Source organism: Pseudophryne corroboree, chromosome 1 (genome assembly GCF_028390025.1).
Source record: "Pseudophryne corroboree isolate aPseCor3 chromosome 1, aPseCor3.hap2, whole genome shotgun sequence".
Taxonomy (NCBI): Eukaryota; Metazoa; Chordata; class Amphibia; order Anura; family Myobatrachidae; genus Pseudophryne; species Pseudophryne corroboree.
This window is the reverse complement of record NC_086444.1, coordinates 1,208,203,837-1,208,223,285: the sequence shown is the minus strand read 5'-3', so window position 1 is coordinate 1,208,223,285 and position 19,449 is coordinate 1,208,203,837. Positions and strand designations below refer to the sequence as shown.

General features: G+C 49.9%; 1 protein-coding gene across 1 annotated transcript in view; it reads left to right on the top strand.

Moving 5' to 3' along the window:
* The window catches only part of ATRN (attractin), a 326,993-nt gene that overhangs the window by 156,744 nt on the left and 150,800 nt on the right, over positions 1 to 19,449 (top strand). The window contains exons 12-17 of the mRNA XM_063925340.1: positions 12,917 to 13,137; positions 13,867 to 13,991; positions 14,090 to 14,228; positions 15,944 to 16,119; positions 16,207 to 16,426; positions 19,103 to 19,288. Of these exons, the coding sequence (XP_063781410.1) occupies positions 12,917 to 13,137; positions 13,867 to 13,991; positions 14,090 to 14,228; positions 15,944 to 16,119; positions 16,207 to 16,426; positions 19,103 to 19,288 (1,067 nt within the window). The remainder of the gene's footprint in view (positions 1 to 12,916; positions 13,138 to 13,866; positions 13,992 to 14,089; positions 14,229 to 15,943; positions 16,120 to 16,206; positions 16,427 to 19,102; positions 19,289 to 19,449) is intronic.

Here is a 19,449-nt window from a genome sequence, read left to right as displayed (position 1 = left end):
CTTTAGTCTGACTACTGTGATCATTTTATTTAAAGGTTGGCCGGGGTGTGGTACAATGTGCACCATCCTTAAAGGCCTCCAACTTATGTTCTGTTTACACAGTTTTATGGGCCACTCTTAACTTGGATTACACCCACCGGCCCAGTTTAGGCCATATCATCTGGTTGGGTTGAGACTGGGAGATTGGTGTTGGGGATCCTGGCGTTCAGCATTTCCGACCCCCGGATCCCGGCAGCAGAATGCTCTCGTCACAGGTTCTGTTCCCACTCTCTTGGTGTTGTGGACACCCAAGAGGGGGAGTAGTGCCTGTGGTTCGCCATGATGTGTGTCAACATTTTTATTGGTCGGGATCCTGGCGTCGACACTGACCGCCAGGATCCCGTGCACCGGTCACATGACCTGATCCCATCTGGTTCCGAAGCCACTTTGTATCTGCTACTGCACAGGTTCTCAAACTCGGTCCTCAGGACCCCACACAGTGCATGTTTTGCAGGTCTCCTCACAGAATTGCAAGTGAAATAATTAGCTCCACCTGTGGACCTTTTGAAATGTGTCAGTGAGTAATTAATACACCTGTGCACCTGCTGGGTTACCTGCAAAACATGCACTGTGTGGGGTCCTGAGGACCGAGTTTGAGAACCCCTGTGCTACTGTATATGGGGTCAGACTATGACTACGCGTTTCACCGTTGCCTACACGCTCCACATATGGAAGTGTAAAAGTTCCGTTATATGTTAAACATGATGGGGGGAATTCAAAAGTTTGAAAAGACAGTTGGGTGTCTGTTTTTTACCATCTATTAGATAGGAAAAAACAGACACCCAACTGACTTTTCAAACAATTGACTACCCCCCTATATGTCTATTATTTCTCTGACGTCCTAAGTGGATGCTGGGGACTCCGTCAGGACCATGGGGAATAGCGGCTCCGCAGGAGACAGGGCACAAAAGTAAAAGCTTTAGGATCAGGTGGTGTGCACTGGCTCCTCCCCCTATGACCCTCCTCCAAGCCTCAGTTAGGTTTTTGTGCCCGGCCGAGAAGGGTGCAATCTAGGTGGCTCTCCTAAAGAGCTGCTTAGAGTAAAAGTTTTATTAGGTTTTTTATTTTCAATGAGTCCTGCTGGCAACAGGCTCACTGCAACGAGGGACTTAGGGGAGAAGAAGTGAACTCACCTGCGTGCAGGATGGATTGGCTTCTTAGGCTACTGGACACTAGCTCCAGAGGGACGATCACAGGTACAGCCTGGATGGGTCACCGGAAGAGAAGAAGAGAGAAGAGGTCCAGAAATCGGCGGCTGAAGACTTCTCAGTCTTCATGAGGTAGCGCACAGCACTGCAGCTGTGCGCCATTGCTCTCAGCACACTTCACACCAACGGTCACTGAGGGTGCAGGGCGCTGGGGGGGGCGCCCTGGGCAGCAATGAAAGTACCTATACTGGCTAAAAATACATCACATATAGCCTCTGGGGCTATATGGATGTATTTAACCCCTGCCAGGTTGTCAGAAAAACGGGAGAAGAAGCCAGCCGAAAAGGGGGCGGGGCCTATTCTCCTCAGCACACAGCGCCATTTTCCCTCACAGAACTGCTGGTGGGAAGGCTCCCAGGCTCTCCCCTGCACTGCACTACAGAAACAGGGTTAAAACAGAGAGGGGGGGCACTTATTTGGCGATATGATTATATATTAAGATGCTATAAGGGGAAAACACTTATATAAAGGTTGTCCCTGTATAATTATAGCGTTTTGGTGTGTGCTGGCAAACTCTCCCTCTGTCTCCCCAAAGGGCTAGTGGGGTCCTGTCCTCTATCAGAGCATTCCCTGTGTGTGTGCTGGGTGTCGGTACGTGTGTGTCGACATGTATGAGGACGATGTTGGTGAGGAGGCGGAGCAATTGCCTGTAATGGTGATGTCACTCTCTAGGGAGTCGACACCGGAATGGATGGCATATTTAGGGAATTACGTGATAATGTCAACACGCTGCAAGGTCGGTTGACGACATGAGACGGCCGGCAAACAAATTAGTACCTGTCCAGGCGTCTCAAACACCGTCGGGGGCTTTAAAACGCCCATTTACCTCAGTCGGTCGACACAGACAGGGACACTGACTCCAGTGTCGACGGTGAAGAAACAAACGTATTTTCCTTTAGGGCCACACGTTACATGTTAAGGGCAATGAAGGAGGTGTTACATATTTCTGATACTACAAGTACCACAAAAAAGGGTATTATGTGGGGTGTGAAAAAACTACCTGTGGTTTTTCCTGAATCAGATAAATTAAATGAAGTGTGTGATGATGCGTGGGTTTCCCCCGATAGAAAATTATTGGCGGTATACCCTTTCCCGCCAGAAGTTATGGCGCGTTGGGAAACACCCCTTAGGGTGGATAAGGCGCTCACACGCTTATCAAAACAAGTGGCGTTACCGTCTCCAGATACGGCCGCCCTCAAGGAGCCAACTGATAAGAGGCTGGAAAATATCCTAAAAAGTATATACACACATACTGGTGTTATACTGCGACCAGCGATCGCCTCAGCCTGGATGGGCAGCGCTGGGGTGGCTTGGTCGGATTCCCTGACTGAAAATATTGATACCCTTGACAGGGACAGTATTTTATTGACTATAGAGCATTTAAAGGATGCATTTCTATATATGCGAGATGCACAGAGGGATATTTGCACTCTGGCATCAAGAGTAAGTGCGATGTCCATATCTCCCAGAAGATGTTTATGGACACGACAGTGGTCAGGTGATGCAGATTCCAAACGGCACATGGAAGTATTGCCGTATAAAGGGGAGGAGTTATTTGGGGTCGGTCCATCGGACCTGGTGGCCACGGCAACAGCTGGAAAATCCACCTTTTTTACCCCAAGTCACATCTCAGCAGAAAAAGACATCGTCTTTTCAGCCTCAGTCCTTTCGTCCCCATAAGGGCAAGCGGGCAAAAGGCCAGTCATATCTGCCCAGGGATAGAGGAAAGGGAAGAAGACTGCAGCAGGCAGCCCATTCCCAGGAACAGAAGCCCTCCACCGCTTCTGCCAAGTCCTCAGCATGACGCTGGGGCCGTACAAACAGGTGCGGTGGGGGGTCGTCTCAAGAGTTTCAGCACGCAGTGGGCTCACTCGCAAGTGGACCCCTGGATCCTACAAGTAGTATCCCAGGGGTACAGATTGGAAATTCGAGACGTCTCCCCCTCGCAGGTTCCTGAAGTTTGCTTTACCAACGTCTCCCTCCGACAGGGAGGCAGTATTGGAAACATTTCACAAGATGTATTCCCAGCAGGTGATAATCAAAGTACCCCTCCTACAACAAGGAAAGGGGTATTATTCCACACTATATTGTGGTACTGAAGCCAGACGGCTCGGTGAGACCTATTCTAAATCTGAAATATTTGAACACTTACATACAAAGGTTCAAATCAAGATGGAGTCACTCAGAGCAGTGATAGCGAACCAGGAAGAAGGGGACTATATGGTGTCCCTGGACATCAGGGATGCTTACCTCCATGTCCCAATTTGCCCTTCTCACCAAGGGTACCTCAGGTTCGTGGTACAGAACTGTCACTATCAGTTTCAGACGCTGCCGTTTGGATTGTCCACGGCACCCCGGGTCTTTACCAAGGTAATGGCCGAAATGATGATTCTTCTTCAAAGAAAATGGACGATCGCCTGATAAGGGCAAGGTCCAGAGAACAGTTGGAGGTCGGAGTAGCACTATCTCAAGTAGTTCTACGACAGCACGGGTAGATTCTAAATATTCCAAAATCGTAGCTGTTTCCGACGACACGTCTGCTGTTCCTAGGGATGATTCTGGACACAGTCCAGAAAAGGGTGTTTCTCCCGGAGAAGAAAGCCAGGGAGTTATCCGAGCTAGTCAGGAACCTCCTAAAACCAGGAAAAGTGTCAGTGCATCATTGCACAAGGGTCCTGGGAAAAATGGTGGCTTCTTACGAAGCGATTCCATTCGGCAGATTTCACGCAAGAACTTTTCAGTGGGATCTGCTGGAAAAATGGTCCGGATCGCATCTTCAGATGCATCAGCGGATAACCCTGTCTCCAAGGACAAGGGTGTTTCTTCTGCGGTGGCTGCAGAGTGCTCATCTACTAAAGGGCCTCAGATTCGGCATTCAGGACTGGGTCCTGGTAACCACGGATGCCAGCCTGAGAGGCTGGGGAGCAGTCACACAGGGAAAAAAATAAATTTCCAGGGAGTGTGATCAAGTCTGGAGACTTCTCTCCACATAAATATACTGGAGCTAAGGACAATTTACAATGCTCTAAGCTTAGCAAGACCTCTGCTTCAAGGTCAGCCGGTATTGATCCAGTGGGACAACATCACGGCAGTCGCCCACGTAAACAGTCAGGGCGGCACAAGAAGCAGGAGGGCAATGGCAGAAACTGCAAGGATTCTTCGCTGGGCGGAAAATCATGTGATAGCACTGTCAACAGTGTTCATTCCGGGAGTGGACAACTGGGAAGCAAACTTCCTCAGCAGGCACGACCTCCACCCGGGAGAGTGGGGACTTCATCGGGAAGTCTTCCACATGATTGTGAACCGTTGGGAAAGACCAAAGGTGGACATGATGGCGTCCCGCCTGAACAAAAAACTGGACAGGTATTGCGCCAGGTCAAGAGACCCTCAGGCAATAGCTGTGGACGTTTCTGGTAACACCGTGAGTGTACCAGTCGGTGTATGTGTTCCCTCCTCTGCTTCTCATACCCAAGGTACTGAGAATTATAAGACGTAGAGGAGTAAGAACTATACTCGTGGCTCCGGATTGGCCAAGAAGGACTTGGTACCCGGAACTTCAAGAAATGCTCACAGAGGACTCATGGCCTCTGCCGCTAAGAAGGGACTTGCTTCAGCAAGTACCATGTCTGTTTCCAAGACTTACCGCGGCTGTGTTTGACGGCATGGCGGTGGAACGCCGGATCCTAAGGGAAAAAGGCATTCCGGAAGAGGTCATTCCTACCCTGGTCAAAGCCAGGAAGGAGGTGACCGCACAACATTATCACCACATGTGGCGAAAATATGTTGCGTGGTGTGAGGCCAGGAAGGCCCCACGAAGAAATTTCAACTCGGTCGATTCCTGCATTTCCTGAAAACAGGAGTGTCTATGGGCCTCAAATTGGGGTCCATTAAGGTTCAAATTTCGGCCCTGTCAATTTTCTTCCAGAAAGAATTGGCTTCAGTTCCTGAAGTCCAGAAGTTTGTCAAGGGAGTACTGCATATACAACCCCCTTTTGTGCCTCCAGTGGCACTGTGGGATCTCAACGTAGTTCTGGGATTCCTCAAATCACATTGGTTTAAACCGCTCAAATCTGTGGATTTGAAATATCTCACATGAAAAGTGACCATGCTGTTGGCCCTGGCCTCGGCCAGGCGAGTGTCAGAATTGGCGGCTTTGTCTCACAAAGCCCATATCTGATTGTCCATTCGGACGTGGCAGAGTTGCGGACTCGTCCCCAGTTTCTCCCTAAGGTGGTGTCAGCGTTTCACCTGCACCAGTTTATTGTGGTACCTGCGGCTACTAGGGACTTGGAGGACTCCAAGTTGCTAGATGTTGTCAGGGCCCTGAAAATATAGGTTTCCAGGACGGCTGGAGTCAGGAAAACTGACTTGCTGTTATCCTGTAGGCACCCAAAAATCTGGGTGCTCTTGCTTCTAAGCAGACGATTGCTAGTTGGATGTGTAGTACAATTCAGCTTGCACATTCTGTGGCAGCACTGCCACAGCCAAAATATGTAAATGCCCATTCCACAAGGAAGGTGGGCTCATCTTGGGCGGCTGCCCGAGGGGTCTCGGCTTTACAACTTTGCCGAGCTGCTACTTGGTCAGGGGCACACCCTGGCTGAGGAGGACCTGGAGTTCTCTCATTCGGTGCTGCAGAGTCATCCGCACTCTCCCGCCCGTTTGGGAGCTTTGGTATAATCCCCATGGTCCTGACGGAGTCCCCAGCATCCACTTAGGACGTCAGAGAAAATAAGAATTTACTTACCGATAATTCTATTTCTCGTAGTCCGTAGTGGATGCTGGGCGCCCATCCCAAGTGCGGATTGTCTGCAATACTTGTACATAGTTATTGTTACAAAAATCGGGTTATTATTGTTGTGAGCCATCTTTTCAGAGGCTCCGCTGTTATCATGCTGTTAACTGGGTTCAGATCACAAGTTGTACAGTGTGATTGGTGTGGCTGGTATGAGTCTTACCCGGGATTCAAAATCCTTCCTTATTGTGTACGCTCGTCCGGGCACAGTATCCTAACTGAGGCTTGGAGGAGGGTCATAGGGGGAGGAGCCAGTGCACACCACCTGATCCTAAAGCTTTTACTTTTGTGCCCTGTCTCCTGCGGAGCCGCTATTCCCCATGGTCCTGACGGAGTCCCCAGCATCCACTACGGACTACGAGAAATAGAATTATCGGTAAGTAAATTCTTATTTTTGATGATGCCCTTTTCTCTGACGTCCTAGTGGATGCTGGGAACTCCGAAAGGACCATGGGGAATAGCGGCTCCGCAGGAGACTGGGCACAAAAGTAAAAGCTTTAGGACTACCTGGTGTGCACTGGCTCCTCCCCCTATGACCCTCCTCCAAGCCTCAGTTAGATTTTTGTGCCCGAACGAGAAGGGTGCACACTAGGTGGCTCTCCTGAGCTGCTTAGTGAAAAAGTTTAAGTATAGGTTTTTTATTTTCAGTGAATCCTGCTGGCAACAGGTTCACTGCACCGAGGGACTAAGGGGAGAAGAAGCGAACTCACCTGCGTGCAGAGTGGATTGGGCTTCTTAGGCTACTGGACATTAGCTCCAGAGGGACGATCACAGGCCCAGCCATGGATGGGTCCCAGAGCCGCGCCGCCGGCCCCCTTACAGAGCCAGAAGACTGAAGAGGTCCGGAAAATCGGCGGCAGAAGACGTCCTGTCTTCAATAAGGTAGCGCACAGCACCGCAGCTGTGCGCCATTGCTCTCAGCACACTTCACACTCCGGTCACTGAGGGTGCAGGGTGCTGGGGGGGGCGCCCTGAGACGCAATAAAAACACCTTAGATGGCAAAAAATACATCACATATAGCTCCTGGGCTATATGGATGCATTTAACCCCTGCCAATTTTTCCTTAAAAAAGCGGGAGAAAGGCCGCCGAGAAGGGGGCGGAGCCTATCTCCTCAGCACACTGGCGCCATTTTCCCTCACAGCTCCGTTGGAGGGAAGCTCCCTGACTCTCCCCTGCAGTCCTGCACTACAGAAACAGGGTAAAACAAGAGAGGGGGGGGCACTAATTTGGCAGATAAATCTATACAGCAGCTATATAAGGGAAAAACACTTATATAAGGTTATCCCTGTATATATATATATATATAGCGCTCTGGTGTGTGCTGGCAAACTCTCCCTCTGTCTCCCCAAAGGGCTAGTGGGGTCCTGTCCTCTATCAGAGCATTCCCTGTGTGTGTGCTGTGTGTCGGTACGTTGTGTCGACATGTATGAGGAGGAAAATGGTATGGAGGCGGAGCAATTGCCTGTAATAGTGATGTCACCCCCTAGGGAGTCGACACCTGACTGGATGGTCTTATGGAAGGAATTACGTGATAGTGTCAGCACTTTACAAAAGACTGTTGACGACATGAGACAGCCGGCAAATCAGTTATTACCTGTACAGGCGTCTCAAACACCGTCAGGGGCTCTAAAGCGCCCGTTACCTCAGATGGTCGACACAGACACAGACACTGACTCCAGTGTCGACGGTGAGGAAACAAACGTATTTTCCAGTAGGGCCACACGTTACATGATCACGGCAATGAAGGAGGTTTTGAACATTTCTGATACTACAAGTACCACAAAAAAGGGTATTATGTGGGGTGTGAAAAAACTACCCGTAGTTTTTCCTGAATCAGATGAATTAAATGAGGTGTGTGATGAAGCGTGGGTTTCCCCCGATAAAAAACTGCTAATTTCTAAAAAAATTATTGGCATTATACCCTTTCCCGCCAGAGGTTAGGGCGCGTTGGGAAACACCCCCTAGGGTAGATAAGGCGCTCACACGCTTATCAAAACAAGTGGCGTTACCGTCTCCTGATACGGCCGCCCTCAAGGAACCAGCTGATAGGAAGCTGGAAAATATCCTAAAAACTATATACACACATACTGGTATTATACTGCGACCAGCAATCGCCTCAGCCTGGATGTGCAGTGCTGGGGTGGCTTGGTCGGATTCCCTGACTGAAAATATTGATACCCTGGACAGGGACAGTATATTATTGACTATAGAGCATTTAAAGGATGCATTTCTATATATGCGAGATGCACAGAGGGATATTTGCACTCTGGCATCAAGAGTAAGTGCGCTGTCCATTTCTGCCAGAAGAGGGTTATGGACGCGACAGTGGTCAGGTGATGCGGATTCCAAACGGCATATGGAAGTATTGCCGTATAAAGGGGAGGAGTTATTTGGGGTCGGTCTATCGGACCTGGTGGCCACGGCAACGGCTGGGAAATCCACCTTTTTACCCCAGGTCACCTCTCAGCAGAAAAAGACACCGTCTTTTCAGGCTCAGTCCTTTCGTCCCCATAAGGGCAAGCGGGCAAAATGCCACTCATATCTGCCCCGGGGCAGAGGAAGGGGAAAAAGACTGCAGCAGGCAGCCTCTTCCCAGGAACAGAAGCCCTCCCCCGCTTCTGCCAAGTCCTCAGCATGACGCTGGGGCCTTACAAGCGGACTCAGGCACGGTGGGGGCCCGTCTCAAGAATTTCAGCGCGCAGTGGGCTCACTCGCAAGTGGACCCCTGGATCCTGCAGGTAGTATCTCAGGGGTACAAATTGGAATTCGAGACGTCTCCCCCTCGCCGGTTCCTGAAGTCTGCTTTACCAACGTCTCCCTCCGACAGGGAGGCGGTAGTGGAAGCCATTCACAAGCTGTATTCCCAGCAGGTGATAATCAAGGTACCCCTCCTACAACAGGGAAAGGGGTATTATTCCACGCTGTTTGTGGTACCGAAGCCGGACGGCTCGGTGAGACCTATTTTAAATCTGAAATCCTTGAACACTTACATACAAAGGTTCAAATTCAAGATGGAGTCACTCAGAGCAGTGATAGCGAACCTGGAAGAAGGGGACTATATGGTGTCTCTGGACATCAAGGATGCTTACCTCCATGTCCCAATTTGCCCTTCTCACCAAGGGTACCTCAGGTTTGTGGTACAGAACTGTCACTATCCGTTTCAGACGCTGCCGTTTGGATTGTCCACGGCACCCCGGGTCTTTACCAAGGTAATGGCCGAAATGATGATTCTTCTTCGAAGAAAAGGCGTCTTAATTATCCCTTACTTGGACGATCTCCTGATAAGGGCAAGGTCCAGAGAACAGTTAGAGGTCGGAGTAGCACTATCTCAAGTAGTACTACGACAGCACGGGTGGATTCTAAATATTCCAAAATCGCAGCTGATTCCGACGACACGTCTGCTGTTCCTAGGGATGATTCTGGACACAGTCCAGAAAAAGGTGTTTCTCCCGGAGGAGAAAGCCAGGGAGTTATCCGACCTAGTCAGGAACCTCCTAAAACCAGGCCAAGTGTCAGTGCATCAATGCACAAGGGTCCTTGGAAAAATGGTGGCTTCTTACGAAGCGATTCCATTCGGCAGATTCCACGCAAGAACTTTTCAGTGGGATCTGCTGGACAAATGGTCCGGATCGCATCTTCAAATGCATCAGCGGATAACCCTGTCTCCAAGGACAAGGGTGTCTCTCCTGTGGTGGTTGCAGAGTGCTCATCTTCTAGAGGGCCGCAGATTCGGCATTCAGGACTGGGTCCTGGTGACCACGGATGCCAGCCTGAGAGGCTGGGGAGCAGTCACACAGGGAAGAAATTTCCAGGGCTTGTGGTCAAGCATGGAAATGTCACTTCACATAAATATCCTGGAACTAAGGGCCATTTACAATGCCCTAAGTCAGGCAAGGCCTCTGCTTCAGGGTCAGCCGGTGTTGATCCAGTCGGACAACATCACGGCAGTCGCCCACGTAAACAGACAGGGCGGCACAAGAAGCAGGAGGGCAATGACGGAAGTTGCAAGGATTCTTCGCTGGGCGGAAAATCATGTGATAGCACTGTCAGCAGTGTTCATTCCGGGAGTGGACAACTGGGAAGCAGACTTCCTCAGCAGACACGACCTCCACCCGGGGGAGTGGGGACTTCACCCAGAAGTCTTCCACATGATTGTGAACCGTTGGGAAAAACCAAAGGTGGACATGATGGCGTCCCGCCTCAACAAAAAACTGGACAGATATTGCGCCAGGTCAAGGGACCCTCAGGCAATAGCTCTGGTAACACCGTGGGTGTACCAGTCAGTGTATGTGTTCCCTCCTCTGCCTCTCATACCCAAGGTACTGAGAATCATAAGAAGGAGAGGAGTAAGGACTATACTCGTGGCTCCGGATGGGCCAAGAAGGACTTGGTACCCGGAACTTCAAGAGATGCTCACGGAGGACCCGTGGCCTCTACCTCTAAGAAAGGACCTGCTCCAGCAGGGACCCTGTCTGTTCCAAGACTTACCGCGGCTGCGTTTGACGGCATGGCGGTTGAACGCCGGATCCTGAAGGAAAAAGGCATTCCGGATGAAGTCATCCCTACCCTGATCAAAGCCAGGAAGGATGTAACTGTGCAACATTATCACCGTATTTGGCGTAAATATGTTGCGTGGTGTGAGGCCAGGAAGGCCCCTACAGAGGAATTTCAACTGGGTCGTTTCCTGCATTTCCTGCAAACAGGACTGTCTATGGGCCTAAAATTAGGGTCCATTAAGGTTCAAATTTCGGCCCTGTCGATATTCTTCCAGAAAGAACTAGCTTCAGTTCCTGAAGTTCAGACGTTTGTCAAGGGGGTACTGCATATACAGCCTCCTTTTGTGCCTCCAGTGGCACCTTGGGATCTCAATGTAGTTTTGGGGTTCCTAAAATCACATTGGTTTGAACCACTCACCACTGTGGACTTAAAATATCTCACATGGAAAGTGGTAATGCTGTTAGCCCTGGCTTCAGCCAGGCGTGTCTCAGAATTGGCGGTTTTATCCTATAAAAGCCCTTACCTAATTTTTCATACGGACAGGGCAGAATTGAGGACTCGTCCTCAATTTCTCCCTAAGGTGGTTTCAGCGTTTCACTTAAACCAGCCTATTGTGGTACCTGCGGCTACTAGGGACTTGGAGGATTCCAAGTTGCTGGACGTAGTCAGGGCCCTGAAAATATGTTTCCAGGACGGCTGGAGTCAGAAAATCTGACTCGCTGTTTATCCTGTATGCACCCAACAAGCTGGGTGCTCCTGCTTCTAAGCAGACTATTGCTCGTTGGATTTGTAGTACAATTCAGCTTGCACATTCTGTGGCAGGCCTGCCACAGCCAAAATCTGTAAAAGCCCATTCCACACGGAAAGTGGGCTCATCTTGGGCGGCTGCCCGAGGGGTCTCGGCTTTACAACTTTGCCGAGCAGCTACTTGGTCAGGGGCAAACACGTTTGCTAAATTCTACAAATTTGATACCCTGGCTGAGGAGGACCTGGAGTTCTCTCATTCGGTGCTGCAGAGTCATCCGCACTCTCCCGCCCGTTTGGGAGCTTTGGTATAATCCCCATGGTCCTTTCTGAGTTCCCAGCATCCACTAGGACGTCAGAGAAAATAAGAATTTACTTACCGATAATTCTATTTCTCATAGTCCGTAGTGGATGCTGGGCGCCCATCCCAAGTGCGGATTGTCTGCAATGCTTGTACATAGTTATTGTTACAAAAATCGGGTTATTATTGTTGTGAGCCATCTATCCAGAGGCTCCTCTGTTATCATGCTGTTAACTGGGTTCAGATCACAAGTTGTACGGTGTGATTGGTGTGGCTGGTATGAGTCTTACCCGGGATTCAAAATCCTTCCTTATTGTGTACGCTCGTCCGGGCACAGTATCCTAACTGAGGCTTGGAGGAGGGTCATAGGGGGAGGAGCCAGTGCACACCAGGTAGTCCTAAAGCTTTTACTTTTGTGCCCAGTCTCCTGCGGAGCCGCTATTCCCCATGGTCCTTTCGGAGTTCCCAGCATCCACTACGGACTATGAGAAATAGAATTATCGGTAAGTAAATTCTTATTTTAATAAATTGAATTGTGCTAAGTGTAAGACATCGGCATGTTTAAGGATTCAGTGTGATGCATGGAGAACCGACAACATATATTCTCTGGACCATTATATATTTTTAATTGTTTACATTAATTCGATTAATGTAATAAGTCTTATCAACCACTGCGTTTCTCCCACGCCCCTTACACAGTTGCAGCACGTCATGCAATTATATAATCTCAATAAATCTTTCTTTTATAATACAGTGAACCAGGAAGTAATAGCCTTTGAATTTGCGTTGATTAATAAGCTGCCATAAATCGCAGTGAATTTCAGGTGAATTCGGAGGAACAAAGAGCGTGCGGTCCCCCTGATCCAGCACTAGACTGGGCAATACGGCAGAAAGTGGCACCGCATGGGGTCCTCCTGCAGTAGTGCTGATGGCCCGTCACACCACCTCAGTTGGAATGCTGTCTACAGGTCCTCCCATTGTTACCACCACCTCTGAATCTCGGCAGTCAGACTCATAGAGGAGCCTGTGTCAGAATGATGCATCTAATTTAGTAGAATCTATCAAACTCATTCTGTGCTTGCTGTTCCTATAAATGCACCAGTTTATATTTGGATGCCTGTAAGTCCCTTGATTGATCGGCTATGCCCAGCACTCGGGTGAGTTTAGCTGCTTAGACATCACAATGGACTGGCCATCTAATATCTCTGGGTATGAACGGTCCTGCCTGGGGCTGGAATGACCTGCTAGGCTCTTGTGTTTGCTAGAAGAGCGTTGCTGTTGCATTGTCATAGAAGACATTTACAGATGAACCTCTTCTCTTGTCTTTTAGCACGATGTTTGTGTTTGGAGGGTTCAACAGTCTCCTGCTCAGCGACATCCTGATGTACACCTCCAAGATCTGCGAATCTTTCCACACCGAGAGCTCCTGTCTGGGGGCCGGGCCTGGAATACGATGCATCTGGGACAGCTCAACAATTCAGTGCTTGTCGTGGGAACAGGCCACTCCGGAGGAGAGGAGAGACAGCGCGCTCTCCTGTCCCACCATCCCGTGTATGTTATGTGTATAACCCATGGCACACCCTGCTCTTGTTCCTCCTTTATCTTCAGCATTGTATCTACCTTTCCCGGCTCTGCCTGGAAGGTCCACCGATTGCAGAATGAATTGATCTGCTGCAGATTTTGTTTTTGCATGTGTGGAAGGCCATAAAAGGCTTGTTGGGACCACACGTAATAACCAGTGGGGCATCAGCAGCGTCGGACAGATTATGGTGTTTTACGTTTTGTCAGTGAATTGAGGGTATATGTAAGATGTTACTAATCTGGTAGATTCCCCAAAAACTTCTGTCCCCTCCCGCCTCTTTCTGTAAAGAGATTTAAGACCTACGATTCTTATCGGGCTGCTCGGTTTGCTGAAACAAGTTTCAAGCTACCGTGGTCAAATATCCCGGGGAAGAGGCTTCTGGGTAATAATATAATGTATAGGAGAAATAATGCAGCAGCCCTTTCAGTAGATCACTTATGTTCTGAGCATTCACAGCATGGCACAGTCTTGTGCTGAGGTTGCATCCCACGTCTGATCACTACTAACACCGCCATTGGAGTAGAGAGACCATATTGTGTCACCGGGCTACCACGTAAATGCCATTTCCCAGAACCCTCTTCTCCTTGACAAGTCTTGTAGGTCTTTAGAGTGCGTGAGAACCACCTTTTATTGATCCTGACGATTGCTGGGAAGTCCTCATCTGCATATCATAACGGTGTCTTTTGATTTTGCAACAGATTCCGACAGTGACAATAAGTGTGACCAATACACCGACTGCTTCAGCTGCACCGAGAACTCAAACGGCTGCCGGTGGTGCAGTGACCAGTGCATATCGCTGGGCACCAACTGCACGGGGAGCCAGGTCAGTGAGTACAGGGCCGGACAACCGGGAGAATGTGGGTCTGACATACAGGGTCATGGTAACCTCTGCTATGTACCTAATGTACGTTCTGTTGGCAGGGAGCCATCACCTTGTACGAGCAATGTCCCAAGAGCAACTATGGGTTTTACTGTAACAAGAAGACCAGTTGTAAGAGCTGCACCACGGACCAGAACTGCCAGTGGGAGCCTCGCAATCAGGAGTGTATTGGGCTGCCAGGTAATCTGCCCTTTCTCTAATGACTGTCCTAGGCCTTACCCTGCATGGCTCTTTTTCCGTCCTGTACCTTCTAATACAGGCATATAGCATTGAATACTCATTTTCTTTTTTAGTTCCCTTATAGCTGCAATACCCATAGGAAAACATTTTTACTACTGTGACTTCATCCTATACCTTGCTGTTTGCAACTGTGACAGCTATATTCTTGGTTCTGTAACACAGACCTGGCATATTGACATTTTTGTTAACCAACTTAAAATAGTTGTGGAGGAAGGCGCGTCCTGTGTTGAGGTTGTAGGAAGGCCAATCAGAAATCATTATTAAAGGGCCCCATACACTAGAACGATAATGCCCGATTTCATCCAATTTCGGGTCGATATATCAGGTGAAATCTGGCATTTTGGAGGTGTTTCCGATCCGATGCGTGTTCCCGCGAGGGTCGGATCGGCTCCCATAGATGGTTAGTGCTGCACTCGTGATATGTCGGTTCCCGCAGGCATGACTGGGATCGCATACAATATATTGCGCGCAAAATGTTCCAAATCGTATGAAACCTGTCGCGGGAGATTTCAAGGGAAATTGCCTCCGACTTCAGCCTCAGAACATATCGTTGTAGTGTATTGGGGCCCTTTAGGGTGGCCAATCCTGGGATCAGGGTCGGCAGGATCCCCAGATTTAGGACTAATATTGGCCGGGATTGGAGCTTCCTATCCCGGGGATTTCGGGATTAGAAACCCCCTTGTTTTATCAATGCCGGCAGCGTTGAGCGTCCTCAGGAGGCTCAGATGCTGCCCAGCTCCCTTCTTTCAGCATTCCCTGCCCCCCTGGCTGTGCGCACTGCGCAGCGTGACGTGAAGTCAGAGGTCACGCTGTGCGGTCTGATGTCAGCCCCCTGCACTGCCTGGACCGCACCTCGTCACCCACCACCTGCAGCAAGTGTACCCGCCCGCACTCCCAGTGATGGTGAGTAGTTCTGTGAGCTGGACGGGTCTGGGAAGGGGGGGGGGAGGTGGGCACTGAAGATTTTAATTTTAAAATCTTCAACCCAATCCCGTGAATCCTGGGATTGATTATTTTTCAATCCCGATACCTGGGATTGAAAAGAAGGATCGGGATTGGCCTCCTTAGTCATTTTCTCTTCCTTGTGATTTGAGGTTGGGCCTCCCACTCTCAGGCGCAGTCGTCTCTGCTTTAGGCTCGTACTTGGAGAACAGAGGAACCAGAGGATTAAGGTCTACAGAACAGACCCTGAAGCTCTCTATACGGAAGCTGCATCATAGTAAAATACTTCTAGTCCAGTATTAGTTGACATTATTGCAGCCATGAGCTTGTAGCTGTTGTGTTCGCCTTGAACATTGCAAGAGACACATTTTGTGTCCTTCTGTATCTACCAGTCTATATGTTTTGTGAGGCTGGAACGATGCAGTTTGTATACTATGCCTGGTTTATTAGGAAACCATTTCGATAATCTCCTTTTTACACTACTGCAAGTTCTGTTAATATGGTGTCACATTCTGCGGTACAGGGAACAGTGATTAGGACCCCACATCTTTACACTGGACACTGGATAAAAGAATCTGAACCCCCCCTTATTTTAACTGTAACCTGGCCCTGTATTATCTGGTGCCCTCACGGGAGGGGTAAACACAGCATACTCTGATCTTGCAATGTACAGACCCCTGAGGTTCTCTTACATATCTTATTACCCCCCCCAGATAACATCTGTGGGGCAAATTGGCAGCTAGTGGACAGTTCTTGTCTGAAAATCGTTAACACAAAGGACAATTATGACAACTCCAAGTTGGCCTGTCGCAGTCAGAATGCAGTGCTGGCCTCGCTCACCACCCAGAAGAAGGTGGACTTTGTGGTGAAGCAGCTGCAGACCATGCAGGTGATACCATTACACCAGCGTAACATCTCTGCGGTGTATTCAGTGTTTTTAGTGCATTTCTCACCTCTCTCTCCCATGGTCTTACAGCCAAAGACTGAGCTCACCCCCTGGGTCGGACTCCGGAAAATCAATGTTTCATATTGGTGCTGGGAAGACATGTCACCCTTTACAAACACCACCCTGCAGTGGCAGCTTGGAGAGCCTAGTGGTGCTGGATTCTGCGGGTACCTGGCTGAGCCGTCCACCGTGGGCCTAAAAGCTGCAACATGCATCCACCTGATCAATGGCAGTGTCTGTGAGAGGCCAGGTGAGCATTGTAGTGGGAGATCAGTAACGTATGGGGCCACATGCTGGCGTGGGAACCAGAGCTGTGTGATCAGTAACATAGGGCCATATGCTGGAGTGGGAACCAGAGCTGTGTGATGGGATATCAGTAACGTATGGGTCCACATGCTGGAGTGGGAACCAGAGCTGTGTGATCGGTAACGTAGGGCCACATGCTGGAGTGGGAACCAGAGCTGTGTGATGGGTGATCCGTAATGTAGGGCCACATGCTGGAGTGTGAACCAGAGCTGTGTGATGGGTGATCAGTAAAGTAGGGACTCATGCTGGAGTGGGAACCAGTAACGTAGGGCCACATGTTGGAGTGGGAACCAGAGCTGTGTGATGGGTGATCAGTAACGTAGGGCCACATGCTGGAGTGGGAACCAGAGCTGTGTGATGGATGATCAGTAACGTAGGGCCACATGCTGGAGTGGGAACCAGAGCTGTGTGATGGGTGATCCGTAATGTAGGGCCACATGCTGGAGAGGGAACCAGAGCTGTGTGATGGATAATCAGTAACCTAGGACAACATGCTGGAGTGAGAACCAGAGCTGTGTGATGGGTGATCAGTAAAGTAGGGACTCATGCTGGAGTGGGAACCAGTAACGTAGGGCCACATGTTGGAGTGGGAACCAGAGCTGTGTGATGGGTGATCAGTAATGTAGGGCCACATGCTGGAGTGGGAACCAGAGCTGTGTGATGGATGATCAGTAACGTAGGGCCACATGCTGGAGTGGGAACCAGAGCTGTGTGATGGATGATCAGTAACGTAGGGCCACATGCTGGAGTGGGAACCAGAGCTGTGTGATGGATGATCAGTAACGTAGGGACTCATGCTGGAGTGGGAACCAGTAACGTAGGGCCATATGCTGGAGTGGGCACCAGAGCTGTGTGATGGGTGATCAGTAACGTAGGGCCATATGCTGGAGTGGGAACCAGAGCTGTGTGATGGGAGATCAGTAACGTATGGGGCTACATACTGGAGTGGGAACCAGAGCTGTGTGATGGGTGATCAGTAACGTAGGGCCATATGCTGGAGTGGGAACCAGAGCTGTGTGATGGGAGATCAGTAACGTATGGGGCTACATACTGGAGTGGGAACCAGAGCTGTGTGATGGGTGATCAGTAACGTAGGACCACATGCTGGAGTGGGAACCAGAGCTGTGTGATGGGAGATCAGTAACGTATGGGGCCACATGCTGGATTGGGAACCAGAGCTGTGTGATGGGTGATCAGTAACGTAGGGCCACATGCTGGAGTGGGAACCAGAGCTGTGTGATGGGAGATCAGTAACGTATGGGGCCACATGCTGGAGTGGGAACCAGAGCTGTGTGATGGGAGATCAGTAACGTATGGGGCCACATGCTGGAGTGGGAACCAGAGCTGTGTGATGGGTGATCAGTAACGTAGGGCCACATGCTGGAGTTTGAACCAGAACTGTGTGATGGGTGATCAGTAGCGTAGGGCCACATGCTGGAGTGGGAACCAGAGCTGTGTGATGGATGATCAGTAACGTATGGGGCCAAATGCTGGAGTGGGAACCAGAGCTGTGTGATGGGAGATCAGTAACGTATGGGACCACATGCTGGAGTGGGAACCAGAGCTGTGTGATGGGAGATCAGTAACGTATGGGGCCAAATGCTGGAGTGGGAACCAGAGCTGTGTGATGGGAGATCAGTAACGTATGGGACCACATGCTGGAGTGGGAACCAGAACTGTGTGATGGGTGATCAGTAGCGTAGGGCCACATGCTGGAGTGGGAACCAGAGCTGTGTGATGGATGATCAGTAACGTATGGGGCCAAATGCTGGAGTGGGAACCAGAGCTGTGTGATGGGAGATCAGTAACGTATGGGGCCACATGCTGGAGTGGGAACCAGAGCTGTGTGATGGGAGATCAGTAACGTATGGGGCCAAATGCTGGAGTGGGAACCAGAGCTGTGTGATGGGAGATCAGTAACGTATGGGACCACATGCTGGAGTGGGAACCAGAACTGTGTGATGGGTGATCAGTAGCGTAGGGCCACATGCTGGAGTGGGAACCAGAGCTGTGTGATGGATGATCAGTAACGTATGGGGCCAAATGCTGGAGTGGGAACCAGAGCTGTGTGATGGGAGATCAGTAACGTATGGGGCCACATGCTGGAGTGGGAACCAGAGCTGTGTGATAGGAGATCAGTAACGTAGGGTCCGGCAAGTGGTGAGATTTATGCGATTTGGCCTAAGTTGTAAACCAACATATTTTTTCTTTTTATCAACTGCGAAACTTCCCTGGTTTTGCGTATTGAAAAATGAAAAATAATAATAATAATCTAGCAGCTAAATCTTTAATCTTGAACCTTGTCACAAGTGGCATGCTGTACGTGTTGCCCCGCGGTGTTTGCTGTAGCATACTGTACTGCATACACACCTAGTCTGGTAGATCCTATGTCTTCTGCAGTAGTCCTGAGGATGACGGACCAGTCTGCTAGGTAACGTCAGTCCTCCTTTCAGATCAGTAGATTTACGCACGGGAAGGTTGATCTTTCGCGCTCAGAACAAATGTGGCCAGTTTGGTGTTTGTATCTTAAGCATGTGGCTCCGGCAGTGTCGTCAATTAGATTGTCTTGGTGAAACCCAACGAATATTGATGATTATTTCTAATCTTATCTTATTTACAGCCAATCAAAGCGCAAAGCAGTGCCGCACCCCGTGCGCCTCTCGGTCGCAGTGCGCCGAGTGTACCAGTGCCAGCTCCGAGTGCATGTGGTGCAGTAACATGAGGCAGTGTGTGGACTCGAACGCTTACGTGGCCTCTTTTCCCTACGGACAGTGCATGGAGTGGTACACGATGAGCAACTGCCCACGTAAGTAAATGTGCATATCTTCCTGACGTCTTCTGGTCACTGCTCTGCTGCAGAGCTCCCACAGTCTGGGGTGACCTAGTGGAAGTGGGTGAGCGAGTGGGACTTGGTGCCCGCTGCTGTGACTCTCATTTGTCTCTCCTTAGTATTATACCAGTGTGCCC